The sequence below is a fragment of the Talpa europaea genome, assembly GCF_964194135.1.
Source record: "Talpa europaea genome assembly, chromosome: 11".
Lineage (NCBI taxonomy): Eukaryota > Metazoa > Chordata > Mammalia > Eulipotyphla > Talpidae > Talpa > Talpa europaea.
The window spans coordinates 15969810-15997580 of record NC_140078.1 but is presented as its reverse complement, the minus strand read 5'-3'; the positions used below and the strand labels follow the sequence as shown (position 1 = coordinate 15997580).

The following is a 27771-nucleotide window of genomic DNA, read 5'->3' as shown; positions in this document are numbered from 1 at the left end:
CTGTTCAGCTCCCTGCTTTCTCTGATGAATCTTCTCACCCCCTGCAGTTCTGGCCTGTACCCCACCTCTTAAAAAAATAAGAGAGAAAAGAAACAGGTCCTGGGGGAAACAGGCACGGGGGCAACTGAGAAAGCCAGTACTCACAGAGTGCTAACACAGCTCAGCAATGTCTGACTTCTGGCTAGGGGGCACAGAGTTCAAAGGACACTTGGGAGGGAGGCTGGCACAGGTTTTGTGTGTCACCAGATTTTTGACAGCCCCTTCAGACTATCAAACCTGTGCTCTTAGAATGAGCAGGAGTTGAATTTGTCCTTTCTCCAGACTTTTACTCTAGGGAGGGTGCCAGATTAGGGCTCACCCTTCCCAGCTAAGCACCCCCAGAGGGACACGTGTATTTCTAGTCCTGCCTCACTGAACTGAAAGGAGAGCAAATCATTTTTCCCCTGCTCAGGTCAAAGGAGAAGGGGACTGGGATGAAATGGGGGTGGGAGGAATGACCTGGCCCCACAAAGACTACGTTGTATCTAACTGGGAACATGGACATCATCCGCGTTTCAGATGCAGTATGTCTTCATATACCAAGCCCTTCTGGAGCACTATCTCTATGGAGATACAGAACTGGAAGTGACCTCTCTAGAAACACATCTGCAGAAAATATACAACAAAATCCCAGGGACCAGCAACAATGGATTAGAAGAAGAGTTTAAGGTGAGTGGAAGCTGAATCCCCTCTCTGACTGAGGTGTCCTTTTTAATCTGGATAATATAGGATGCTTGACTCCTTATAGAGGCAGATAGTGGCTAAGGAGGTAGGTCTCTGACCCTTTACTTGTATTCAGAGTCATTGCCAATCCATCTGCACATTAGAGTCATTGAACTGTCTTGGGGAGGAGGGGGAGGCAATGGTTTTTTATTTTTTTAGTCTCCAACCCCCACAGCAATTATAATGTGTGGTGAAAGCAAATTTTTCTGTAAAGGGTTAGCGAATAAGTGTTTTAGGCTTTAGAGGCCCTCCAGTCTCAGTTGTGACTACTTAATACTGCTGTTGTAGCTCAGAAGTAGCTATCGACACTATGTAAGCAAACAGGCATGGCTGTGCTTCCATAAAACTTTTATGTACAGCCAGCAGGTCAGATTCAATCCATGTATTATAGTGATTGTCCCTGCTATATTGCATTAAACAGTGGTTCTCAGCACACCTAAGGAATTTGACACACACTCATCACTGCTCAGAAATAAGCCATTCTGGGTGGGGTGGGGGAGACCAAATTCCTTAAAGTCACCCTTGCTGAACTAATGTGCACAAAATTACCTCAGGATTCTATTACAGTGCAGGTTCTGATTCATGTCTTGAGTTAGGACCCAAGATTCTACATTCCTAACAAGATATGAGGCTGATGCTTCTGGTTTATCAGCTATACTTTGAGTGGCAAGGATCAAGAAGGAACCTCAGAATCTAGGAAAAGGAAGATATACATTTGAATAAAGTTTTCTAAAGAGTCTGAAACAGCTTCTAGGGGCAGACCAGCAGGGGAGAGAGGGAAGGCAGGCACTCTCCTGTGGGGTTAGGATTCTTTCTGTAGTTCTTTAAAGTTCCAGTCCAAGGGAAACTCAGAAGGGTCCCTAGGAGCCTAGAAGGCAATGTTTCCTGTTCTTTTGGCTTGTTCTTTGAGCTTAAAGACAAAAGAAACTGTTCAAGCACAGAACACATGGATGTGAACAGGACTGGCATGCAACCAGGGTGACTAGCCTGGAGGCAGAAGTCCATGACAGGTGTCATCCTGTCAAATTCAGTTTCTAGGATCAGTAATATTTCCCTTCCACTCCCAATTCAGAAATTAACATCAATCAAAATCCAGAATGACAAGATGCGGACTGGAAACCTCCCAGCCAATATGAAGAAGAACCGAGTTTTACAGATCATTCCATGTGAGACTCCTCTCCCACCCCAAAGCCTTAGTGCCCCATTCCCCCTTAACCCTCTACCTCTTCCACTTCTCCGTATCAATGATCAGTTTGGAAACAAAAATTAGGGCATTGCCTCTTGTTACTCCTAATTTTTTAGTGGATTCTGGAAATAAAAATGTGAAGACCAAAGGCGCTCCCTCTGGGCTATGATTCGCCATGTCCTTGCCCACCTGGGATAAATTCTGCCCAGGGGTTGGGAGGAAAGATGGAAAGACTGCTGCTGTCTTTCTTGCAGATGAATTCAACAGAGTGATCATTCCAGTGAAGAGGGGCGAGGAGAACACAGACTATGTGAATGCTTCCTTCATTGATGTAAGTGGTGGCTGTGTTCCCTGAGCGCCAACACCCCATGGAAATTCAGCTTTGCCTTGCACTGCTGCCATCCCAGTGCTTGGGAAGATTGTGAGTCCATCATCAAATGCAGAATACATACCCCTCCTGTGAAATGGTCTTTCAGGCCCCAGGGAGCAGAAGGCGGTAGGAGACTAAGAGTACACACCAGTGTAACAGCTGCAAAGAAAAATTCACAACGTAAACCACAACCAAAAGCTGAAAATACCTTTGATCTTTCTATCCCATTCTCCTCCTCACTTCAACCCCGTACCCCCACCCCTCCCCTTTTCTTACCAAAGACAGAGACCAGTTGGTCAGAGTTTGGTCCTGGGCCAAAGGGGAGCTCTGCCTCAGAGACATTTGCTTCCAAGCCACCCCCATCCTTCCCTAAGGACCTATCTTCTTCACTAGGACCCTTCTCCTTCCCCACTAAACCTCCTCACTCCTGCTATTGATTTGGCCTGTATAGGGCTACCGGCAGAAGGATTCCTACATTGCCAGTCAGGGCCCTCTTCTCCACACCATTGAGGACTTCTGGAGGATGATCTGGGAGTGGAAATCCTGCTCTATTGTGATGCTAACAGAACTGGAGGAGAGAGGCCAGGTGGGTGCAGAAAGGCCCTGGGCTATTGGAGAAAGACTGCCTGAAAAGGGCATTCGAGGAGGGGTGGGGGCAGCTAGAAGGTATATTTGCACTTTTTCTTTGACTTAAACCATCCAAAACCTTACGTCCAGGCAGTATTGCCCAGTCAGTTGGTGTGTGACAACCAGTAGCTTCTGCCATCAGCAGCCAGTGTGCAAGGTGCTGGTAACAAAAAGATGAAAAGTAGCACCTCCTGCTCGTGGGTGCTGGTACCATTGCAGATTACAGCACTAAAGAGAAAAGGGATGGAGGACACTGTGGATGGAACTGTGGTGAAGCCCTAGGACTGGGTGGGAATGTAACTGGGTTCAGTTTTTCTGGCTCCTCAGAATGATGTGTATGTAAGAAACTATAGAATTTGGAAATACCCCAAGGGATAAGCAAAGGAAGGAAAAAAAGAACTGGAACAAATATATTCATGACTTTTCTCCCTCTACCCTACCATTGAGTGTTGGATATGACTCTGAGCGCCTCTCAGATCCTGTCAGTGTTGCAAATTAGGTTAAGTAATTAACACCAAAAGGTTAAGTATTATTTCCGATAATGGAATTAAGTTTTTAAATTGGTGCCCTGGTGAAGATTCGGTTAATTGGAGCGGTGTTAAATAATGTAGTGACTCTCCAAGTTTTTGATACCTTGGGGATGAAGTGTGTCGGAATAAGAGGTGCTGAGAGGCAGCCTTCTCATCAGGGGGCCATTATTCATGGGGCAGCTCTACCTCTAGCACACTTGTTATTCTGAGCCCCTCACCTCTTACGTTTGCCCATCCAGGAGAAGTGTGCCCAGTACTGGCCCTCCGATGGATTGGTGTCCTATGGAGACATCACAGTGGAGCTGAAGAAGGAGGAAGAATGTGAGAGCTACACTGTCAGAGACCTCCTGGTCACCAACACCAGGGTAAGAGGTCTGGTGGGAAGAGTGCCTCACCAAGGGAAAGCAGAGTGGCCTCTGCCTCTCTAACCCCCCTTTCTCCAAAGGAGAACAAGAGCCGGCAGATTCGGCAGTTCCACTTCCATGGCTGGCCTGAAGTGGGCATCCCCAGTGATGGAAAGGGCATGATTAGCATCATCGCAGCCGTGCAGAAGCAGCAGCAGCAGTCAGGGAACCACCCCATCACGGTGCACTGCAGGTACCTCCCACCCCAGCCCTCAGTCAGAGCGGAGAGAGAGAAGGAAGGGGGCGGGGGGGGGGGTGAACATCTGTCAGGTGGCAGTAAGAGCCAGGCAGGAGCAGGATGTTGGTGAGCACATGGCAGTCAGGTTTGACAACCAGGACAGGGTCATATAGGATAAGAGGATCTTGGATCTTGAAGTGCTTGGGAAGCAATAAAGTTAAGATAATGGGACAGGTGACACTGACAGTGGAAAAGCCATTTGAGCAATGTGTGGGGGAGGTGCCGTCCTCCTTAAGAAACATGGGGGGAAAAAAAGGGGCGATTGTTTTGAAAACAGTTTGAAGAAAAATGAAGAACAGAATTGTGAACGAGAAGTGAAGGGGGTCTCCCAGCTTTGAGAGTGAGTTCCCAGTACTGGCGATCACTGACAGAAGAAAGATGCCTGGTAAAAGGACTCGTTTGGGAAGAAAAAGTGAATTTTGCTTAGAACATGTTTGAGATTGGATTTAGAAAAAAGTTTTTCTAAACTCATGAGTTTGTGTTGCTTTTATAGTTAGGGGGGAAAGCTCTTTTAAAAGAAAGGATTATGTTAAAAATTTCTACAAAGTGGTTTTGAAAATATGTAAAGGAACTTCTAAGAATTTTTCCAGTAAATGTTCTTCAGGCAGCCAAAATGAAGTAATTGAAGTTTACAAAACTAGATAATTTCAAGAGTGTAACTTCACACCTTGAAGAAGCACTGGTTGTGACAGTAAATGAGTATAAGCTAAATATGGCTTATGGGGACTGAGTGGGTAAGCTGGGCTACAGAGCTGCAGAAAATTGATAAACCTGTTTATGTATCAGTATGGAATAATCCTCTAGATTTACTGTTTGGTAAGAAGAGCATTGGGAGATGGGGAAACAGTATATATTTGTGTTGGTGTGAGCATGCAAGGACTGAATGACATTGGCCTTTTTCCGGAAAGGAAACTGAAGGGTAGAGAAATGGAGTAGGAAGACTTTTTGGAAGAAAACAAAAAGTGGCAGAGTGCATCAACTAATACAGTAACATGACGATAAACAGGAAAAGATGCTAACTCTTACTAGTAAGATAAGAAACAGCAATGAAAACAATGAAACATGGCTTTTGCCTATTAGATCAGCAAAACTACAGTGATTCCTTGGGCTTGCCCTACCAAGTAAGTACTTTCTTGCCCAAACTTTATCTCCCAAGCTGCTCCCCCTTGGTCATCCTTTCCTGGCAAACCCCAGTATTCTCTTGTTCCACGCATCCAAATGTGGCTGAGGAAGAGCACCCTATTCCCAGGTTTCATTTTACATTTCTGACTTTTTTTTTTTTAATTTATTTATGCATACAAGAGCTGGGATGTAGGCCAGAGAGGTGCGGGAAGTGAGAGGATTCACCAGAGACAGACTGGGGAGAAGAACAGGCAGACTGACTGAAATACACTGCTGAGGGGAGCAGTGGCCAAGACAGGAGAGGTCTGCTGCGCCATGTGGGTCAGCTCCCTGGCCAGGGATGTGGAAGGAGCAGTGGCTGCTGATAGCTTCACAGTGCTGAGATTTAACCCCTTGTGCCACCAGGGAGGCCCCTACATTTCTGACTTTTGACCTGCGGTGTCCCTTAGTACTTTTATATAATTAGGTGGGGGAGGCTCCGTAGTCCTCCTGCATCTCCCACTCTTCTGGACCAGGACAAGGCAAACTAGTGCCCACTGCCAAATCTTTCTATCTGGTCCCTTATAGAAAAGTTTGCCAACCTTGGTCCTAGATAATCGTTTCATGCTTCTCAAACCTCCAACACTTCTTTCTTCCTCATATTTAAGAGATGACCTTGTTTTCTATTTGACTAAGAAAAGAGGACGCCATCAGAGAGAACTTCCACTTGCTCCCACCTCTGCAGCTCCCCACCTACCTGCACTGGTGCTGCAGCCCTCCTGTTCAGTGGATGTGCAGGCTGGCCTCTCTCTGAAGCCAACCACTTTAATCAGCTGTTGCTGTGTAATATTACCACAAACTCAGCAACCACATACATCTATCTCTGTCAGGAGTCTGAGCAACCTCAGCCAAGTCCTGTGCTACAGGGTCTCATAAGCTGTAATCAAGGTGTTGGCTCGGGCTGGGTCCCCATCTGATACTCAGCTAGGAAAGAATCTCTTCCAAATCTGTGTAAATGTTGGTAGCATTGGTCCCTTGTTGGCTGCTGGACTGAGAGCCTCTGTTTTCTGAAGTTCCTTGCCCTGAGGACCTTCCTCAAATGGTTGTTTGCTCCTTCTACACCAGCAAGATTCTCTCCTTGCAAGACCAGCATTATGCTCTCATGGAATGTATCACATACATGTAATTGTGTATGTCCCATCACCCTTGCAATATTTTCTGTTGGTTAGAAACACCTCACAGGCCCTACCCACTCTCCAGGGGAGGGGATCACAAGGGCAAGGATCTTGGGAGCCACACTATAGTGTACTGTACCCACCCCCATCCACTTGGATACCAATTGTATCACACTTTTTATCTCACTCTGCCTAAAGACAGGGCCTGTCTTCACTGTCCTTCCTTGCCAGGTTTTCCTCTGGATAAGTACCTGGATAACTGCTATCTTTGTACAGACACGATAGTTCTCCCATCTCAATATTAAGACACTCTCTTTCCCCTTTACCTCTGTTTCTTTGTTAATAGTAAAGCCTCTTAAAAGATTTGTCTGGGCCGCCTATGTGGCTCAAGGGGTTAAGTCTCAGCACTATGAAGCTTTTGCCAGCCACTGCAACATGAGTTTGATCCCCGGCCAGGGAGCTGACCCACGTGGCACAGCAAACCTCTCCTGTCTGGCCCGCTGCTCCCCTCAGCAGTGTATCTCTGTTAATCTGCCTGTTCTGCTCCACACTCCGTCTCTGGTGAATCTTTTCACACACCCCACACACAACCCTACCTCTGGCCTACACCCCAGCTCTTGTATACATAAATAAATTTAAAAAAAAAATAAAAGATTTGTCCATTCTCAGTTCCTCTGTTGAACCCATTCCAGTTAACCCCACTCACCATTACAGCTGTGCTTGTCAGGGCCACTTGTAACTTCCATATTTCTGAGCCCAGTGATCACGCCTCAGCTTCGTTATCCATCAGCATTAGACACAATTGATCACTCACTGCTCTGTGGAACATTTGAAAGCATGGCTTCTGTCCTCATTGCTGTCTCCTGTCTCCTTTGCTGACTCTGCGGTCAAGGGCACAGTCCTTGTACCTCTTCTGTCAGCTGACAGTCATTCTCCTCAGTGAACTCATTCAGTTTCCTGACTTTAATACCTGCTCTCAAATCTTTACCAATTCACCCTCCCCCCTAAACTCCAATTTATATGCCCAATTACATACTCAACATTTGTCATCTTCATTTTAAAGGGTTCAAATCAGAACTCGTAATCTTTCTTTCTAACTCTGCTATTCCACTGCCCTCTGCAAATTGGTAAGTGGCATTTCATTCACCCACTTAACTCTGCTGAGACGCCTTCAAGCCATCCCGTTCTCTGCTTACACATGTGCTTTCTAACGCTCAATAGGCAAAATCATTTCAGAATCAAGTGCTCCTCAGTCCTTCCACCGTGACCTCTGTCCAAGTCACCATTCCTTCTCCCCACCAACTACTAGCCTCATGGGTTTCCCCGCTCCCACCCTTCCCCCATGGTCAGTTCTCAACCCAGGAGCGTAGCAGCTTTCTAAAATTTCAGTCACACCACTTAAAACCCCAACAACAGCTCCCAAGACCCCGCATGATCTGAGGGCTCTGACCACACCCACACCACCCTTCTTTTCCGATGCAACTACACGCTGGCTTCAGCTCCTAGACATTCCTGCCTTGTGCTTAAAATGCTCATTTCCCAGACAGCATTGGGCCTTACCCTCACCTGCCTTGGGTCTCCTGCTCCTGTAGCACTTATTAGAGAGCCTTCCCTGACACTGTTCACAGTTGCAGCTCCCCCCATCCCGCCTGGAAGTTCTGGTCATCTTTTCCCTTCCTAATCTGCTATCTTATTGCCCCACCACACAGCAGGAACTCAGTAAGAGTCCGGTAAGTGAATCAACTGGTGATGTTGAACAGAATGGATAGTGTGGTCAGAGTGTGGATACCTGGAATTTAGGCAGAGAATAAGAGACATGGAAAAAGAATTGGCGCACACATACTAGGGCTGAGGAAAGGGCTTGTCAGGGAAGGAAAAAGAGGCAAGAACTGTAACCTGCGTGAGCAGCAGGTCAGGGCAAGCCAGGCACGTTTATAGGTAGAAATTGAAGCCTCAATGCTGGGGGATGAGTGTGAGGTTCTTCACCACTGTCCCTTGGCAGAAAAAGCAGGTTATCAGGAAGGGCATTGGGTGCACACACAGCACCAGCCTTACTTGCTTATTACACAATCACTTGCCTTTTCATGACTGCAGGCTGCGGCAGGTGTGGTAAGTGTGTCTGCTTTGTTACAGCGCGGGAGCAGGACGGACGGGGACCTTCTGTGCCCTGAGCACAGTCCTGGAACGGGTGAAAGCAGAGGGGATTTTAGATGTCTTCCAGACCGTCAAGAGCCTGCGGCTGCAGAGGCCACACATGGTCCAGACACTGGTAGGCTGCCCCCAGTATTGTCTTTGCACCACACCATCTGTAGCCCTTCTCTGTCAGGGCCAGCTGGGGGGAGGGAGGCTCTTCCCAAGGGGCCATCTGGTTGTCAGAAGAATGTAACCACAGGCTCATCCCTCTCCAAGCTGCCCCAGACTAACAGCATTGGAAGGCAGGACACCATGGGGCCATAGCTCCCACACCAGTAAGAAATGTGAGTTTACCCACTGTGAAGGCTAGAATGGGGTGCCGGAGTGCCTCCCCTCTTGCTCAGGCTCCCTATCAAGAGATCTGACTCCAGTCTAGGTTCTGGTAACCACTGAATATGAGGATGGATATCCAAAAAGGCTCTTTAATCCTGTGAAGCTAGAACTGTCGGAAGGGGAAAGTCAAATGAATATTAAAATAGTCTGGGAATTGGTGAGGCTTTGAAAGTTGAGGCACCTCCAGCCTGGTGCCCATGGGGAGGTGAGGGTCACACCACCAGCTGCCCAGTCTGCCAGCCCACTCACATCTGAACTCTGCAGGCCTAGCACCACCATCCTTGTGTCTGGTGGCTGCTGTCCTAGAAGACTGACAGCAGTCAGTCCGAAAGGGGAGTGCTTTGAGACTCTGGTGGGTAGATCAGGGCTCAGGGAAGTCCAGAAACATGAATTTCCTCTGGATTTTTCATGTTTTCAAAACTAAGTCTATTTGGAACTGCAGGCACATTGTGCTTTCCCATAACCCTGGCTCTTTCCTCGATTTCACTCTCCAGGAACAGTATGAGTTCTGCTACAAGGTGGTGCAGGAATATATTGACGCATTCTCAGATTATGCCAACTTCAAGTAAGCGGCGATGAGACCCCATGGACAGGAGAATTGCCTTTAATATTTTGTAATATTCTGTTTTGTTAATATACCCAAAATTGTGTATATATCTTATAACTGTTTTAGAAATTGGTACATAGGCTTCTATTACCTATTAGGTGGAGATTTTATATGTAAATGTGTTAGCACTGATAGTCCTTTTTCCAATGTTTTATTGGGGAATTAAATAGTGTGATGTTTGGATTGATATCGTGAAATCCTCTGCCTGGAAATTGGGCTGTATTGTTCTTTGATTCATACATCTGTTCCTAAAGAAGAAACACAAACCCATTCCAGGTAGCTTGTCATCAACTAAGTTTTAAAAAGCACAAAGTTCTCAGAGCTCTTGGCAAATTGGATGTCCCAGCACTCCCATTCAGACTCCTGTTCCCTTCCTGCTCTGTAAATAATCCCTCCCCTCTCCACCTGCCCCACCACCACCACCCACACCCACACCCCAGGGGGGAGTAAAGGGACTAGAGCGGTATCTCTGGCACCACACTAGGGATTATCAGGTAATAAAAAGCTTTGACTCCCTGAGGAAACGTTTCTCCCTTTGTCTGGGGTGGGGCAACCATACCAGGGCTTGGGCATTCCTGGCCCCGCTGTTACTGTTCTGTCTGGATTAGCCTCAGAGAAGACAGTCCTCCGGACTCCTCGCCAGCAAGCACAGCCCAGCCAACCTCGCTCCCTGAGAAGGTGGCCAAGGGCTGCACTTCAGAGAACACTAAGTTCAGAGGCATGGAGGAGGGGGCCCAGCTTTGAGACTAGTCTGACCTCGTCATTCCTGGTGCTTCACTAGAAAACTGTCTGAATGCTATCATTCTGTCCAGAGTAAGTCTTTGTACCACAATTACGATGCTAACTACCTTCCAATTTTTTTCATATCTGCCCTCATTTCCAGGACTTTTATGTAGAAGAATCCCAACTTGGTTTCAAACCTGATATGTTAGCCAAAGTGTCTAGTTTTTGTGTTTTAAGTGAGATGGATATTAATTTATATCTCATGTAACAGTTCAGAGACCCAGCAGCCTCCCGTTTCATAGTTCCACTTCCTTAGGATTTTAGTCTTATCCTCACAGTTGAAGCCAGGTCACTGTCTTTTCCCATGAGAGCAAGCAGCTTCATTTTAAGAATATAAAGCAAAAGTTGCATTTTTCATTGCCATTCACATCCCATTGGCTAAAACCTAGTCATAAATTATACCCAGCTACAAGGAATGCTGGGAAATGTAGTCTTCAGTTGGGGCCACAGCTGAGAGGTTAGTCTGTCCACTGCCGCCTCATGAGCCACTCATCTTGGGAGCAAGAGAGTAAACTGGTTGCTGGCGCTATCAGTGTAACACTGAGAGCATTGGGCCCTCAGGCCTTTTATGAGGAGCAGGTCTGGGCTCCTTAGGAACCCAGAATGAGAGCTGGCAGCCCCCTGATCCATCAGAGGTCAGTGCTGCTCTGCCTCTTGGAGGAGAGGCTAGACCTGGACCGGGGCCCTGTGGGCTGGAAATGTAGATGAGTGCAAAGGCAGGAAGGCCAATGGAGCCGTATTACAGAAGGCCTCGGCATCTAGCAAATTATAAAGGAATGGTGGCTCGAAGATGGGCGCCACACTAGGGATTATCTTCTGCACCACATACTCAGAATGTCGGGTGCCAGGGCATCATGACAACACCCCTGGAAGTTAGCAAGAGCTGGGTATAAGCTCTTAGAGCCTTCCCCAAGCTGAGTCCTTCCCCTTTTACACTAGGCTGCTTGAGAAAGTCTGGATGCTTCACCTCCACACATCCTCTCACCTGTTCTCACCCAAGCCAACCTTGGTGCAGAGCACCAGGCATCCATGTCTGCTCACTAGCTCCCTCCTTGGTGGGAGTGGTTCCCTCTGACCTCTGTCTTCACTCTGGCTGCTCCTCCTTGGGTCCCTTCCTCAGGCATTCATGGGTCTCTCTATGTTGTGGCTCCTGAGCCCCTGCCTGAGCTCCAGGTCCACAAATCCTGCTTCCTGCACAGTGACCCAGAGGCACCAGTCTCACATTCCCTTGCCCAGCAGCTCACCCAGCCTCTTCGGAGGCCCTCCTGTAGCCTTCCAGTATTCTCTTTCCCCAACCCCCGCCCCCTCCATGCTGCATCCCCACCACCCATTGCTCAGTCCTGTGTTGGCTCTTCTCCATTTTGGTCTTTACACTGAAGCACTCCGCTGCCCTGTTTCTACCACTCAAGCTAACTTGTCTTCCTCCTACACCGGAGACCACCTGCTCAGCTGTGTTGCTCCAACAGAACCTGAGCTGTGAGCTGACCACAGCGGCTCCCAGGTGTGCCTAGGGCTTAGCATTAGTTGGAGCCCGAGGGTGAACAAATGGCTTTCCAAATTCTGCCAGAGGGCTAGGCGGGTGAGGTCTGGTTATGGTTAGAGACTGGAAGGAGACAGCAAAGCATTCCTGAAAAGCTAAGTATGTTGCCAGAGAGAAAGGGACCAGAGCTTCCCTAGGGAAGGTAGTTCTGATTTGGGTTCTACAGGAAAAACTACAAATTACAGGAGAAATAAAAGCACCCATTCCTCTTTTAAAATGAACACCAGCAGCTTTGAATAAAACATTTTCTATTTCTAAACCAGAGCTAGGCTAGTTTGTTGAACTTCGTCATTTTCACTATGCCACAAAGCAAATGTTCTAAAAATGACTTAGGTTAACCACTACATACAGGAACAAAAATCTGTATTTCCCAAAACAACTGAGCATACAACACACACATTCATTTCACGTCTCTGCTGAAGAAGTCAACTAGGAAATCACATGTGCCCTCCTGCCCGGGCAGCTGAAGTGCAAATGCCCATTTCGCCACCCATCCCCCACCTCTGCACAGGAGTTGATGCACCTGCTCTCCCTGTGCCAGCTACCACGATGCCAGGCCTGACCCCAGCCCTCGCATTCGCTGTCAGCCCAAATGCGGAGATTAGCTATTAACCCTGCAAACAGGCCTCTGCTCCCCGGAGGCTGGTGGCTGGCGCTGGAAAGCAGAGCTGACGCAGACTGAGAGGTGGGAGTCCATTTCTAGGGTCCCAGGGCAGCTGGACCAGAATCCACGCATAGTCCCAAGTTAAGCACAGGATGATGAGGGGTGGAAACGAGGGAAAGTTATAACCACAGAGGTTGTACCGCCCCCACAGCTGGACCCCCTCTCCTGGGCCTGCTTGGAGGGGAAGGACCCCACATGTAGACTGGTTGGCCTACCCATACCCACCTTCACCTTGAGTGACCCAGCCTCCTGCCCAGGTTTGTGGGTGAGCGCCATCCCACCGAGTACATCTTACAGGCAGACAAGTCCTCAGGAGGATGGTCGTAGCCTCCCCCCACCTCATAGGCTGTGGGGCTCCCCACTCTTCCCCTGAGGCCTGAACTGGATAGGACTCAGAGTCCACAGACTTTGCCCCTATTCTGGGCTGCAAATTCCTTTTTGGCTCAAGGTGGGCTGTGAGGGCTTTCTAAGCCTAAGGGCAGGTGCTTGAGAAAACAGCCTAGAAAGTGGGAAGATGAGACGTCAATCAGGACCAGGCTGGAGCAGAAGTCCTGTGACTTGTCCCTGGGAGGACAAGGGGAGGGGGCATCTGTCTGGTGACCCCAGGCCAGTGGCTGAACACACTGGAAAGGGAAGGGGTTGGATGGCCAGGAGCAGGGGGTGGAGCTGCCTGATGGATAAATCACAAGCTCTGTGTTTGGGGTCCTGCTGCCATCTGGAGGAGCCACTGCATCCACAGCTCTTCCCTGGTAAGTGAGCAGGCTGTTCCCCGCAAGAGCTGGACTCCTGGATGGGGCTCCAACCTGGGTGCATGGCTCACCACTCATCTTCCTCCTCCCAGTCCCCCTGCTGCCTGAGCCAGGCCCAACATTCTCTCTTCCTGGGTCTGCTGCACCTAGCATGGGAGGATGAAGGGTTATAGCACTGGCAGCACACCCATCCCACAGGCCCCTGGAGTGCTGTCCACTATCCAGGGGAACAGCTCTGCCATGGCCAGCTCCCAGCTAGGCCTGCTGCTGCTGCTGCTGCTGCTGACCACTCACCCTGGATCCTTGAGGGCTCAGCACTGGTCCCACGGATGGTACCCTGGAGGAAAGCGGACCTCCAGCTCACCCCAGTACCCCCAATATGCCCCTAGGCTGACAGGTGGGTAATGGGTCTCCCTAGCCTGAGTGTGGGAAGGAGGAGGAGCAGGGAGGGTATACTGTATCCTTGGCCCCCTTCTGAAGAGGGGTCCTGGGCTGCAGCAGGCAGGACTGGCCAGGTTCCCCATAGCCTCCGAGGTGATGCCCTCCCCAAGCCTGAGAACAGTGTGCCCTGGAAGGGCAGGACCGTGGCCCAGTGGCCCCTCCGTGGGAAGCAGCACCCAGTGCAGACTTTGCCGGTAAGTAGGGCGAGAGGCCACTTCTCTGTAGAGTAAGAGGGTGTTTTGGGAAATGAGAGGCCCCTGCCACAACATCCCCTCTGCTATCTTTCCCTTTTCCGGAATTCTAGACAGTTTATAAAATACTTGTTAAAGTAAAAGATTAGAAGCCACTAGTGGAGTAAGAGATAAGTGTTCTAAAAACCTTCATAAATACAACACTGGCAGCGGTGGGGTCCCCCAGACGTCTTTCTGGACAGTCAAGGGAAGTCAAGGTGGGCAGGTTCCCGTGGGCGGTCACTGCCATGTGCACTCGGAATGCCTGAGTGATTGCAGGACTCCCCAGAGCCAGAGCCGAGGCCAGGTGTGGCGAGGTGGCCTATTGCTAATTTTCAAATTGTATTTTAAAGTGTACCAGGGGAGCACCATAAATACAGGAGAAAATAGCAACTTCCTATAAAGCAAAACCTCACCACCTGAGTTAAGCCGATGGGAGCTCGGGTTTCACAGATGAAGCTAGTTCCGGGTGGGTAACGCCCCCTGCAGGGAACCGGAGCGCCCCCAGACTGGGTCCTCTAGGAGCCGGGACGACGCTGCGGGAACGAGCACGCCCCTCCCCCTCCGCAGACCGGACTCCGAGCGCCGCGCCCCTCCACCCTCCAATAAAGATGTGAGGTCCCCGAAACTGTTCCCTCGAGTTCTGTCCTTTCTCCCTCTCCCCCGCTCCCCGGCCCTTTCAGGGTTGGGCGGGGAAGGGACGCAGACCCGGCCGCCCGGGAGGTTCGGGAGGGGCCGAGCCCGTCAGCCACCCGGGGGCGGGGCGGGGCGGGCCGCGGACTACGCTTCCCAGGGTGCCTCGCGGCCGCTTCCGGCCCGGGACGCGCGGCGGCGGGCGGGGCGCGGGGCCCGGGGACGCGGGGCGCGGGACGCCCTCGGCCATGCTGCGCGCCCTGAGCCGCCTGGGCGCGGGGCCCGGGTGCCGGCCGCCTGCGCCGCTGCTGCTGCTGCCCGCGCGGGGCCGCAAGACCCGCCATGACCCCCCGGCCAAGTCCAAGTCCAAGGTCGGGCGTGTGGCAAAGGCGCCTGACGTGGACCCCGCGGAGTTCTTCGTGCTGACAGAGCGTTACCGGCAGTACCGCGAGACCGTGCGCGCCCTGAGGTGTGTGCGGCGGGGCGGGTGGGGGGGCTGAGGGCGGCGGGGGCCCTGGGGCGGCGGGGGCCGGGCGGCCGGGGGCGGCGGGCGCGCGAGGAAGGTGCCGACGAGGGCGCGGGGGCACCCAGGGTGGAGTTCAGTGCCGAGGTGCGGAAGAAGGTGCGCGAGGCCCGCGTCGGGGTCCTGGCGGAACGCAAAGCCCAGGAGGACGCCGCCGAGCACAGCGCGCTCATGGCCTGGAACCTGGCGGAGAACCGGCGGCTGCACGAGCTGCGGTGAGGGGGGGCGGGGCGGGCGGGCGGGGCCGCCCTTGCGCGGGTGGAGACCCGCCGGCTCAGCCTCGGCCCCGGCCCCTCGCAGGATCGCCCGGCTGCGGCGGGAGGCGCGGGAGCAGGAGCAGCGGCGGGCGGAGGAGCAGGCCCGTCGAGCCCGGGAGGCGCAAGCCCGGGCGCAGCTCAAGGCGCGAGAAGTGCAGCAGCTGCAGGTGCGGGTGCGGGCGCGGGGCTCGAGCCGGGGAACTCGGGGGCCCCGGGAGGGGGCGGAGAGCGCGAGCGCGAGCGGACTTGAGTTCGAGAGCAGGTGAGGGTCTGGAGAAGGCTCGTGGGGCGTGCGGCTGTCGGGTGAGGTGACCCAGAGGGGACAGTTGACGTTGGGGGGTGTTCAAGCGTCTGTGCTTCACCAGGAGTTTGGATTTTACTTTAAGGATGATGAAGTCATTCAAGGATTAAGCCGGGGCTAAAATGGCAAATCCAGTGAGAGTGGATGAGGTTGCTAGAGTAACAGAAGGGTGAGTGAGAGAGACTAAGCCCACCTAGTGAGGCACCGTGTTGCCACAGCCGGTGTGTGTGCCGCGAGCTGACTGTCCCGCCCCAGGAAGGAGTGAGGCAGCTGCCTGCTGTTACTCCACTGAAGGTCCGCAGGGCGAAGAGGACCTGGGCTCCAGGCAGCCTTCCCCAGGGAAAGCTAGAGCCTCTCCACCCATGCTGAGGGCTCCTCTCCAGCTGACCTTTCTCCCAATAGGAGGAGGCGAAAAGCTTCATCACCCGAGAAAACCTGGAGGCAAAAATTCAAGAAGCATTGGACTCCCCGAAGAGCTACAACTGGGCGGTCACCAGAGAAGGGCAGGTGGTCAGGCCACAGCACAAGGGTTCCTAGGGACCCAGTGAGGAGAACACCTGCCCAGGGACCGCATGTGTATGGGGAGAGGAGGGTTGGGCCTCATCTGGAATAAAGTAGTTGGTGTTTCCAATGGAAAAAGCTCAACCTATTCCATTGTGACTCTTAAAACTTCTGTCCTCTGCACTTACCACTTGATGGGAAATACCCACACATAGTACCCTGTTCTGCCCCGGGTGCACCTCTTAACACACCACCAGACCCTAGAGTTTCCCTCTCACAGAGGAGCAGACTGGGCCAGAGCCACGGCCAGCCAGGTCACCTCCTGAGCAGCAGCAAGGGCAAATTATAATCCATGGGCCAAGTCTGGCCTGCTGCCTGTCCTTATAAAGTTTTATTGCAACATTTCCATACCCAGTTGTTGACTACTTTCATGCTACAACAGAGATGAGTCATTGCAGCAGAGACCATCTACTCTACTTTGCAAAGCCTAAAATAATTTGTTCAGTGGTGTTACATGGAAGGAGCTTGCTAACGTCTGATCTAGAGTTTTAGGGCTCCAGGCAGGAGCTGGTAACACTTGGTACCTGAGACACAAGCTAACCACTGGCCAAAGACCTGCTTCTGCTTGATCCTGGACTTTGCTGGCAAAGGTGGTGCCCACAGAAAGCCAGGAGACCACACTTCTTCCAGTGACCCTCTCCACCCATGGCCTCAGTCCCTGCATCTGCCTGGCACTCCCAGCTTCCTTGGACCACTGACCAGATTGGTGCTGGCAGGGTTGAGTCGCCCTGGTTGACAAAGGATTTACTCTTGACTAAACCAAGAGTGGCCTTGTCAAGCCCTGTGGGCAATGGAGGTACTTGGGATAAAGTTCACAAAGCTGAATGGGGGGAGCACACAGCCATGGCCCATACTCGCATGCAGGCCATGAAGCCTAGGATAGGGTCGAAGAGATGTTTCCCTGAGTCTGAGTTGCTGTGCCTCTGCCACCATTTTCCTGAACAGTGCTATATCCCTTTCATCATTTATTAGGCTTGTCATAGTCTTGTTTTCTTTGTCCCTTTGAATATTTTATTGCTACTCATTTTGACCCACACTTAGGAGGAAAAAATTAAGTAACGAAGTTCTAGTATTTCAGTTACTTCCTGACCTGGCAAAGTTTAGGTCAGTGTTTGTGGATAATCTTCCGACATTTATCACTACTGTCAAGGGGAAGACTGATTTGAGGGTGACAGGCTGATTAAATCATACCTCGTGGCCACTTTGTTGGTCTGTGACTATGCAGGTGTTTTTCTTCACAAGCCTCCCTTTGCAGGGGCCTCCCTGGTGGCGCAAGGGGTTAAGTCACAGCACTATGAAGCTATCGGCAGCCACTGCAGCCCCAGTTTGATCCCCGGCTAGGGAGGTGACCTACATGGCACGACAGACCTCTCCTGTCTTGCCCGCTGCTCCCCTCAGCAGTGTATTTCAGTACATCTACCTGTTCTGCTCCCCACTCTGTCTCTGGTGAATCCTCTCACCCCCGCACCTGTGGCCTGTACCCCAATTCTTCTATGCATAAATAAATCTTTAAAAAACTCCCTTTGCAAAACGAGCGGCAGCTTCCTGCCCGCCTGTGACTATGCAGGTGCCTCTCTTTTTTTCTCCTTTTCCTAATACACCTGTCCTTCTAAAATGAATATATATATATGTAAATAAATAAATAAAATCAAACTTCGTGGCTTCCTGGCCCCTTTGAGTTGGTAATAGAAATAAGATTTCAGGGCCTCCCTGGTGGCACAAGGGATTAAGATGCAACCTATGAAGCTATCCGCAGCCCCTACTATCCCCAGCCAGGAAGCTACCCACATGGTGCAGCAGACCGCTCCTGCCTCACCCACTGCTCCCCTCAGCAGTGTACTTAGGTCAGTCTGCCTGTTCTGTTCCCCACTCTGTCTCTGGTGAATCCTCGCCCCTCACACCTCTGGCCTGTACCCCAGTTCTTGTATGCATAAATAAATGAATCTTTGGGCCTCCCTGGTGGCACAAAGGGTTAAGATGCAACCTAATGAAGCTGTCTGCAGCCACTGCAGCATGAGTTCGATCCCCGGCTGGCCAGGGAGCAACCCACATGGCGCAGCAGACCTCTCCTGCCTCACCCGCTGCTCCCCTCAGCAGTGTATTTTGGTCAGTCTGCCCATTCTGTTCCCCACTCTGTCTCTGGTGAATCCTCTCACCCCCCACACCTCTGGCCTGTACCCCAGCTCTTCTATGCATGAAATAAATTTTTAAAAAAATAGAAATAAGACTTCATATAAAATCTCCAAGGGAGGTAGAGATATTCACATGATTCCTCCACTCACTGCTTCAGCCCTGAAATTTATGAAAAAATTAAAGATAAGTTGCTGTGAGAGGGGGGCCTCCCTGGTGGCACAAAGGGTTAAGTCTCAGCGCTGAAGCTGTCGGCAACCACTGTAGCACAAGTTCAATACCCTGCCAGGGAGCTGACCCAAATGGCGCAGCAGACCTCTCCTATCTGACCCACTGCTCCCCTCAGCAGTGTATTTCAGTAGATACACCTGTTTTGCTTCCCACTCTGTCTCAGGTGAATCCTCACACACACATACACACACCCCACACCTCTGATCTCCAGCTCTTGTATGCATAAATAAATAAAATTTTAAAATCTTTTAAAAAAATACTGTGAGAGGCTACGTGACTCCTGGTTACATTCCTGGTGCCATCTGCCTGCAGAGAACCCCAGCCCCCCTCCTACTATCTGGGAGACCTTGAAACATACCTTAGTCTCTATGTCTGTCTCAAAAGTAAAATAGGGACAATGTGTGTCCACTGTGGTGATGAAATGAGACATTCATGTAAAACTAAGTTCAGTACTTGAGACACAGAAAGTGCTTAAAACATGTTCCCTGCCATTATTGGTTTTGTTGTTGTTTTAAAGATTGATTTGTTTATGTGTACAAGAACTGGGGTACAGGCCAGAGGTGTGGGGGGGTGAGAGGATTCACCTGAGACAGTGGGGAGCAGAACTGGCAGATCTACTGAAATACACTGCTGAGGGGAGCAGGGACGAGACAGGAGAGGTCTGCTGCGCCATGTGGGTTGCTCCCTGGCTGACCAGGGATCAAACTTGTGCTGCAGAGGCTGCGGATAGCTTGAGAGCGCTGTCTTTAACCCCTGCGCTACCATGAAGGCTCCCTTTATTGTTTTTAATTCAACTAAAAAATACCTTCAAACTCATACACAGACCAAGAATTTTCTGCCAAATTCAGAAGGAATAGTTGGTTGGAGGCCACCGTCTGCCCTGCAGCTCCCTGGACGTCCAGCAGAGGGCAGTCTCGCCAAGGCTGGGACAGAGCCCTCAAAAATGTAAAGGTGACGGCTGTTATCTCAGTCTCCCGGAAAACCACACTGCCTCAAATTAATTGCTGTCTAGGCATTTATACTCTCTCTCATGTTTCAAAATAAGTTGCAAATATGACACTTCACGGTCTCTACGTAAATATGTACCTTTCCAGAACAAGGTCATTCCCCAACATAACCAGAATGCCATTACCCAGGAAATCAAACCAGCCCAGGTCTCACTGCATCCTCAAGCCCGGATAACACCTTCCTGTTTTCTGTTTCTATGACCTTGGCTGTTCTGGACACCTCTTATAAGTGGAATCATGCAGATATTTGTCTTTTTGTGATTGGCTTGTCTAGTGAGCCTCACGCCTTCAAAGTCCATCGATGTTGTAGCTTGAGTCAGTGTCAGAACCTCCTTCCTTGTTAAGGCTAAATGGGAATGAGGGTGTGATCATGCCCTGGCTCAGCTTAGGTCCCGGTCACCACAAATGGAGTATTTCTGGGCCTTCCCTGGTGGTGCAGGTGGTTGAGTGCAGCGCTATGAAGCTGTCCGCATCCTCTGCAGCGTGGGTTTGATTCCCGGCTGGCCAGGGAGATTCCCACATGCGGCAGACCTCTCCTGTCTCGCCTGCTGCTCCCCTCAGCAGTGTATTTCAGTAGATCCGCCTGTTCTGTTCCCCACTCTGTCTCTGGTGAATCCTCTCACCCTCCCGCGTGTCTGGCCTGTACCCCGCTCTTGTATGCATGAATAAATAAATGTTAAAAAAAAAAAAAGGAGTGTTTCTGACCAGACAGAACGAGTGGGATCTCGGGGAGCCACAACTAATTAGTGCCTCGCAAAGATCCCGGTGGGTCAAACGTTCATTATTATAATGCACAACATGGGGGCCACCCTGGTGGGGAGTTAAACACAGGGGTTAAACACAAGGGGGTTAAACACAGGGGGTTTAACCTGTGAAGCCAAGACTGGGACAGAACCCTCAAAAATGTAAAAGGGGGTTTAACCTTCACAGCACTGTGAAGCTATCCACAGCCTCTGCAGGACAAGTTCAATCCCTGCCAGCCAGGGAGCTACCTACATGGCACAGCAGACCTCTCCTGTCTCGCCCGCTGCTCCCCTCAGCAGTGTATTTCAGTCAGTCCACCTGTTCTGCTCCCCACTCTGTCTCTGGTAAATACTCTCACCACCCCCCGCACCTCTGGCCTGTACCCCAGGTCTTGTATGCATAAATAAATCTTTTTTTTTTTTTTGAAGATTTATTTATTTATTTATACAAGCACTGGGTACAGTCAGAAGCATGGGAGGGTGAGAGAATTCACCAGAGCCAGAGCGGGGAGCAGAGCAGGCAGAAGGACCAAAGTACACCGCTGAGAAAGTACACTGCTGAGGGGAGCAGCGGGCGGCAGGAGAGGTCTGCGCGCCATGTGGGACCCTCCTTTGGTGGCTGGGGGGCAACCGGGGATCGAACCGGCGCTGCAGAGGCTGCAGTCAGCTTCGCAACCCAGCGCACAACCGTTGTGCCACCGGGGAGGCCCTGCATAAATAAATCTTAAAAAAAAAAAATGCATAGCATGTCCACCCCACAGAGGACTCCTGGCCAAAACAGAAAATGAACACCTGCAAATCCATTCAGAAAGACAAGTGAGCCAGGAGGAAACCACAAGAGAAGCTATGCGATTATCCAATAAAACTGCTAGGGTACTTGGCCATTTGTTCCTGGGGGAATTTAAATTAAAACCATGGGATAGACACCCACTAGAATACTAGAATTTAAAGTTCAGAACGGCTTTACCCAGTGACTCTGGCGCCAAGGGAACATCCGTACATGCTGGAGGGATGCGAGTCGGTACAACTTGGAAACTGGCAGCATCACTGACCGGAACATACATACACCACGTGACCCAGTATTTCCACGCCGCGAGTCCACATATTTCCATACATCACTGTCCAGACACATTGCAAAGGGGCACTATTCGTAACAGCCCCAAACCGGAAACCAGCCAGATGCCCGTTAACAGTCAGATGGAATAAACAACTGCAGGCAGTAGAACATCAGAAAGCAATGAAATCAGCTACTGCTCCACAAGAAACATCACCTTCACGACAGGTAGCTAGGGGTCTGGCTGGATGATGAGGGACTTGGGACTTAGGAGAAGTAGGAGGCAGCTCAGGCCTTCCCCCTGCCCCGGCCAAAGCCTCAGAGGCGTTTTCATTCCTCTTTCCTCTCACCCATACCTGCCCACCTCAGCTGTCGTGTCTCCCTGCAGAGGCCTCTCCGACTCCCCCTTGGCCACTGCCTAGTAATACATAAACCTAATCACGTTCCTCCTCTGCTCCAAACCCTCTCTCATTCCTCCTGAAATGGAGGCCCCCTGTGACCCCGTCCCACATCGCCGTTCTGACCTCGGGACTTCAGTCACTCCCCAGGCCCAGTGGCTGCACTGTTGTTCCCTGAACATGCTGGACAGTCCTGCCTCAGGACCTTTGCACTTGCCATTTTCTCTGCCTTGAATATTCGCCCTCCCTGGGAGGCAGAATCTAAGATGGCCGCTGTGACGCCCACCTCCTGCATCCACACCTTTGTGTCATCTCCTGTAGCAATGGGGAGGATCTGTAACTTTCTTCTAAGCATTAGAAGAATATGGCAAAAGGGATGGGCTGCCACTTCCATGGTTATATTACCCTGCAAGGTAAAGGAATTTTGCAGCGGTAATGAAGGCCCAACTATCCAAATTAGTCAGTCTGACACTGAGTTAAAAGGATGATAATGCTGGTGGGCCTGGCCTAATCCGGCGAGCCTTTGTAAAAGGCTTCGTGGGACTTGGAGACTTGAAGGTCTCTGTTGCTGGTCTTGAAGAAACAAGCCACGCTAAGTTCTACAGCTGCAAGGAACTGACTTCTGCCCACAGTCTCCTGGGCTTGGAAGGGAGTGTGGCCTTATTGGCACCTGAACTACAGCGCACGCGCGTGCACACACTCACACACACGCCCCCCAATATCCTGCTGAGACCTGGCCAGCCTCCTGACCCACAGAAGCTGAGGGATAAATGTGTGGTGATTTATTACACAGCAATAGAAAACGACTCCCTGTCAGACATCCACACGCCTTTTTCCTCGCCCTCCAAGTGATAGAGAACATCTTCACAAAGCAGCTGCCGCTGAACACCCTAAAGTGCAAGAGCACCCCCTTTTCCTCCATAGCACTAGCTGCCTCCTCACCTACGGACATGTGATTGTTGCTCAGTACCTCTCCCTGTCCCTCCACTAGAATACAAGCCCCTGAGTGCCAGGACTTCTGTCTGTTTGGCAAAGGAAGTTTCCAGGCATCTGTACTGAGACCGGTGCCCCCTCAGCCAAGTTGATGGACAGAGGGAGTAGCACCGGCCCCGGACGTCACTGTGCTTAAGGGGATGTATGTGCACGTGTTGACTTGGCTGAGGTCACTGTGTCCACAGCACAGGCCGCTGAGGTCAGGCCCCCGGTCGTCTAGCCCTGCAGCGCCAATGAGCTGATTTGGATGAGAAACGAGAACGGCCACTGACCAGTAATGCAGGTCAGCCGGCGAGGGCAGCTCGCACCAGTGACTCAGGCAACGAGGTCCTGGGGCCCGCGCAGCCCAGCAGCCTCCTCCAGGAGGGTCAGCAGGAGTGCAGGAGAGGTGAGGGCCCTCCAGCCCCTCTCTCCAGGGGTGACATTGAGGAACTGACCCAGCAGGGTCTGTTCTGACATTGGCCTTGTTCCTTCCCTCTATTCCAAGTTAGGGTCCCCAGGTTGTCCATTACCGAGGACTTGGGCCCACACCAGTGAGGAGGGGGCAGAGGGAGGACTTCCATGCTGGCCTCCGTTGTCCCCACAGGGCTGTCCAGCTGAAATAGTCCTTCACAGTCGTCCCGCATTGGGCCAAAGTGGACAGGTCAGAGATGTGGACAAGATGGGAAGGGGGTAATCTTGGGCCGGGGTCGGGGGGGTCTCAGCACCTGAGACAGACCCTGATGGGGCCCAGTGCTGACCACACTGCCAGCAGGGGAGCGGGAAGCCCCCTCTTGAAGAGAGATCCCCCCTGGGCAGCTCCTGTTCGGGGTAACCCACTCTCCTTTCACCAGTACAACCTCTTTCTTACTTTTAATTATTTTCCTTTTGAGACATATTAAAAATGTCCCCCAAAGCCCCATCCTTTTTAAATGCAAAGGACATGGATTACCAAGAAACCAATTAGATGTCTCTTCAGGAATCAAAATGTAAGAACAAAGTCACGACAGAGTCACCAACGTGCTTCTTTACCTAGAGCACTGATAGGACCTAGAGGCGGGACCAGCACCGCCGTGGTTCCAAAGTGCTGCGCGCCTTGGTGACATCCGGGGACAGCTGCAGTGGTCCTGAGGACGGGGCCCTGCTGGTGGCGCCGGGTGAAAGACAGCGCTGGCAGGCGGACTCCAGCCTCTGCAGCGGGTGCCATCCCTGCCCGCCGGGAGCTGCGCCTGTCTCGCCCGCTGCTCCCCTCAGCAGAACAGCCAGGCTGCCTGTTCTGTTCCCTACTCTGCCTCTGGTGAATCCTCTCACCCCCCCACCGCTGGGCTGCACCCCAGTTCTTGTAGGCATAAATATTTTTTTAAAACAGGCCTGAGGACACCTGCCATTTCCGTTGGTGACAAAGCCTTAAATGTCACCGGCCCCACAGGCTTTGTTGCCCACCTCACAGGGGAAAGAAATGCTAAATTCAGTTAGAAGTTAGAGAAAAGATCTTTTCCCATCCAAGTTCTCCGTGCAGGGCAGTGGGTGTTGGTGTGGCGTGGACTCCAGGAAACTGGGGTTCGGGAAGCGGGCACCTTCTTAACAGCAGGGATAAGGGTGCCTGGGTGGCAGACCAAGAAGGTGGAAAGGGTGTTGTCCCGGCGCCTCTTAAGGCGGGGGGGGGGGGGGGGGGGGGGCCTGGCCGACCCCGCACCCCCACTCCCAGATGAGGCGCCACTGCACCCCCCACACACTCTCCGTTCCACCCCAGGGGCACAGGACACCCCACAGGCTCCCGGCGCCCGCCTGACCGTCTGCTCCCTCCCGGCGCAGCCCATTAGCCAACGCGTGACCTTGACCCGAGCCCGCCCCTGCAAATGAGGGGCGCACGGGGCGCACCGGCCTGACCACGGCGGCCCTCCGTGACCAGCCATGCGGCCGCGCTCTTAGCCAGTCTCCAGCCCCGCGGCCCCGGGCATAAAAAGCCGGCCCGCCCGACCCCGACAGCCCGGCCCGCCCGACCCCGACAGCCCGGCCCGCCCGACCCCGACAGCCCGGCCCGCCCGCGCAGCGCACCATGGCCGGCCCCCGCCTCGCCTGCTGCCTGCTCGGCCTCCTGGCGCTCGCCTCGGCCTGCTACATCCAGAACTGCCCGCTGGGCGGCAAGAGGGCGGCGCTGGACCTCGACGTGCGCAAGGTGAGCCGCGGCCCTCGGGGCTCCGGGTGCGGGGGACCCGCGGGCGCCCCTTCCTCGCGCTCGCCCCGCGGCGCCCCAGCCCGGCCCCATCCCACGGGCGTTCCGTGCGCTCTGACTCCCGCCCTTTGACGGCTTTGGGGGGCAGAGGCGAGCCCCAGTGGCCCGGACGCTCCGGCGGCCTCTGCCCGGAACCCCGGCCCCCAACCTCCGGCCCAGCCTCCCTGCCTGGCTCGCCCACCGCCTCGCACCCCCGCACCTGCCCGCGCCCCCACCTGCCCGCGCCCCCCACCTGCCGCGCCCCCACCTGCGCGCTCACCCCGCCGTCCCGCCAGTGCCTACCCTGCGGCCCCGGAGGCAAAGGGCGCTGCTTCGGGCCCAGCATCTGCTGCGCGGACGAGCTGGGCTGCTTCGTGGGCACGGCCGAGGCGCTGCGCTGCCAGGAGGAGAACTACCTGCCGTCGCCCTGCCGCTCGGGCCGCAAGCCGTGCGGGAGCGGGGGCCGCTGCGCCGCCGCCGGCGTCTGCTGCAGCCCGGGTGAGCCTCGGGGGGCGCGGGGGCGGGCGGGGGCCGGGAGACCCGCCGGGCAGCCCCTGACCCCGTCTCTCCCCCCAGACGGCTGCCGCGTGGACCCCGCCTGCGACCCCGAGGCCGCCTTCCCCCAGCGCTGAGCCAGAGGCGCCCCCTTCGCGCCCCCGTAGCCGCCCCCGCGACCATGAACTTAAAATAAAGCGGAACCTTTTGCCTCCAGCCGCGTCCGGTGTGAGAAATGGTTTGGGCGGGTCTCGGGGAGAGAAGATCGCGCCCAGCTGGGCTCCAGCGCCGGGCGATTCGCAGCAGGGGTCGGCAATCAGCAGCCCCGGGGGGGGGGGGGGGGGGGCTGTTCCCCAGCCGCAGGCCGCGGGGGGCGCGCGGGACGGGGGTGGCGCCCGGGGCCGACAAGAGATGGAAAGCGCCTGCGGCCTCACCCGCAAAGCAGCCGTGGGGCGGCAGAAGACGGGGCTTGCTGTCCTGGCGGGACCCGGGAAGGGGAGGGTGCCAGCGGCAGGGAAGGGCTTCCCGAGCCCCGGGGGGAGGCTTGAGCGCACCTGAGGCCAGGGCTGGGGGAGGGGACGTCTCCCAGTTTCGACGTCTCCCAGTTTCCAAGGAACTGGGCTGCCAGGTCACAGGGGGCCACTGGTGCTCAAAAGCGGTGGCCAAGCCGGGATACAGGGCCCTCGACGTGAGGAACTTGCTCCCTGGGGGTGGGTCAAGGAGTCCTGGGCAAACCCTGAGGGAAAAACCCAGCAGGCCTGCTCCTGCTCCTGCTCTTGCTCCTGCTCCTGCTCCTGCTCCTGCTCCTGCTCCTGCTCCTGCCCAACAGTGAAGAAATGTGAGGGGCCCTGGGCCTGGTGGGACAGGGGCTCCCGAGAGCCCACGGCCACAGAAGTGACCAAGCAAATAGAAAGCATGCCGGCAGCTCCCCGCCACCCCGCTCTCGCCTGCTCCTGCCTGAGCCTTTGGGAATCAATAAACGCCAGATTCCCCTCCCCGGGAACAGCCCCTCACTGCCTGGCCCGTGCCCTGGGCAGGCCCGCCCTGGCCCGAGCTCACACTCACACCCCAGATGACGGGAACAGGGCCTCTGTCAGGGATTCGTAAAATGTCTTTTCGAGGCCTTTCTCACAGCACCACGCCCTGCTCGATGTGGGGCTCTGATGGGGAGGAAAGATACACTTGAGAGGACTCTACCATGTTCTTCATATAAATTATAAAAACTGGCAAAACTAAGCTAGTTGCTCGGGGTCTTGGGGGGGGGTGACTGGAAGGGGTGATGGGGGCTGCTGGGGTGTTGGTTGTTCGGCTTCTTGGCCTGGAAGTTGAGGAAACAGGCTTTGGTAAAATAAAATGTTACGAAAATTCATCAAACTGCGTACATGTGCTTTGTTCACTTCTCTGTATGCTTTATACTGGAATAAACTTTTTTTTAATGAAAGATTTTATTACTAAGGGGTATTGCGGGGGCCTCCCCGGTGGCACAGCAGTTGAGCGCTGGGCTGCGAAGCTGCCCGCAGCCTCTGCAGCGCCGGTTCGATCCCCAGCTACCGGGCGAGGGTCCCACATGGCGCGCAGACCTCTCCTGCCGCCCGCTGCTCCCCTCAGCAGTGCACTTCGGTCCTTCTGCCTGCTCTGCTCCCCGCTCTGGCTCTGGTGAATTCTCTCACCCTCCCGCACTTCTGACTGTACCCAGTGCTTGTATGAATAAATAAATCTTAAAAAAAAAAAAAAAGAGGTATTGCGGGATTAGTCTCCCCACAAAGGGTCAGGTAGCTTTTCCCCAAATGTCCAAGTTGGTCTTTTTCAACAGGTGTCACCTGTTAGTGTGCAATGAAGGTGAATGAAGAGTCTCAGAGCAACTCCTATCACAGTGAAGATGCAGATTAGCTTCAGCTCAGAGCCATTGTTGGGGGGAAGGGGGTCCTGAGCAAACCCCCCACAGGCTTGTGGACTCCACCCCACCGCACTGGGAACCACAACGCCCATCATCACCACAGGGGAGGCTGCGGGGACCTGAGGGCGGAGTTTAGCAACTAGGCTCTGGGTTTGGGTGTGTAACGGGCCATGTGGGGTGGGGGGTACCCCTCTTGGCTTCCAGGCCTGCTGGTTTTTCACCAGCTCGGCGGGTCATTGGGGTCCCAGGTCAGCGGAACGGGCAGGACACATTTACACACTCATCTCCCTCTTGTCTCCCTGAGTTACTCGTTTCCCCATTTCCCCCGCCCTTGTAAATAAACCTTTCATCAAGCTTCGTGTGCGTCTGCAGTTCAGCATCAGTAAGTCCCCTTTAAGCGCGCGGGTGAGGACCCCCAGTC

The 27771-nt window shown here is 53.2% G+C and overlaps 3 protein-coding genes across 12 annotated transcripts in view; all 3 read left to right on the top strand.

The window, feature by feature from the left end:
* PTPRA (protein tyrosine phosphatase receptor type A) overlaps nt 1-9488 on the top strand; it is a gene marked incomplete at both ends in the record, with an annotated part of 86424 nt that extends 76936 nt beyond the window's left edge. For 8 of the 10 annotated variants that reach the window (XM_084247061.1, XM_084247058.1, XM_084247054.1 and 5 more), the window contains 8 exons: nt 559-708; nt 1835-1928; nt 2203-2279; nt 2770-2904; nt 3715-3840; nt 3921-4072; nt 8527-8662; nt 9414-9488. In XM_084247061.1, the coding sequence (XP_084103187.1) occupies nt 559-708; nt 1835-1928; nt 2203-2279; nt 2770-2904; nt 3715-3840; nt 3921-4072; nt 8527-8662; nt 9414-9488 (945 nt within the window). The remainder of the gene's footprint in view (nt 1-558; nt 709-1834; nt 1929-2202; nt 2280-2769; nt 2905-3714; nt 3841-3920; nt 4073-8526; nt 8663-9413) is intronic. The other 2 variants (XM_084247055.1, XM_084247057.1) reach the window with 2 other exon arrangements.
* Nucleotides 9489-14771: 5283 nt separating this feature from the next.
* On the top strand, nt 14772-16280 carry MRPS26 (mitochondrial ribosomal protein S26). Its single transcript, XM_084247166.1, has 4 exons — nt 14772-15035; nt 15158-15304; nt 15390-15513; nt 16050-16280. The coding sequence occupies exons 1-4, from the start codon at nt 14815-14817 to the stop codon at nt 16182-16184; spliced, it is 627 nt and encodes a 208-aa protein (XP_084103292.1). The 5' UTR covers nt 14772-14814; the 3' UTR covers nt 16185-16280.
* An 8522-nt stretch (nt 16281-24802) lies between these two features.
* Nucleotides 24803-25590, top strand: OXT (oxytocin/neurophysin I prepropeptide; the record flags this gene model as incomplete). The annotated part of the gene is made up of 3 exons (XM_084246463.1): nt 24803-24922; nt 25255-25456; nt 25535-25590. 3 exons carry the CDS (start codon nt 24803-24805, stop codon nt 25588-25590), a joined length of 378 nt encoding a protein of 125 aa, XP_084102589.1.
* Nucleotides 25591-27771: the final 2181 nt, after the last annotated feature.

Coding starts and splice junctions, on each gene's coding strand:
- MRPS26 (XM_084247166.1), top strand. CDS start 14,815: ATGCTGCGCGCCCTGAGCCGCCTGGGCGCGGGGCCCGGGTGCCGGCCG. Junction 15,305..15,389: donor CGGCGGCTGCACGAGCTGCG/GTGAGGGGGGGC, acceptor GGCCCCTCGCAG/GATCGCCCGGCTGCGGCGGG. Junction 15,514..16,049: donor GAGAAGTGCAGCAGCTGCAG/GTGCGGGTGCGG, acceptor TTCTCCCAATAG/GAGGAGGCGAAAAGCTTCAT.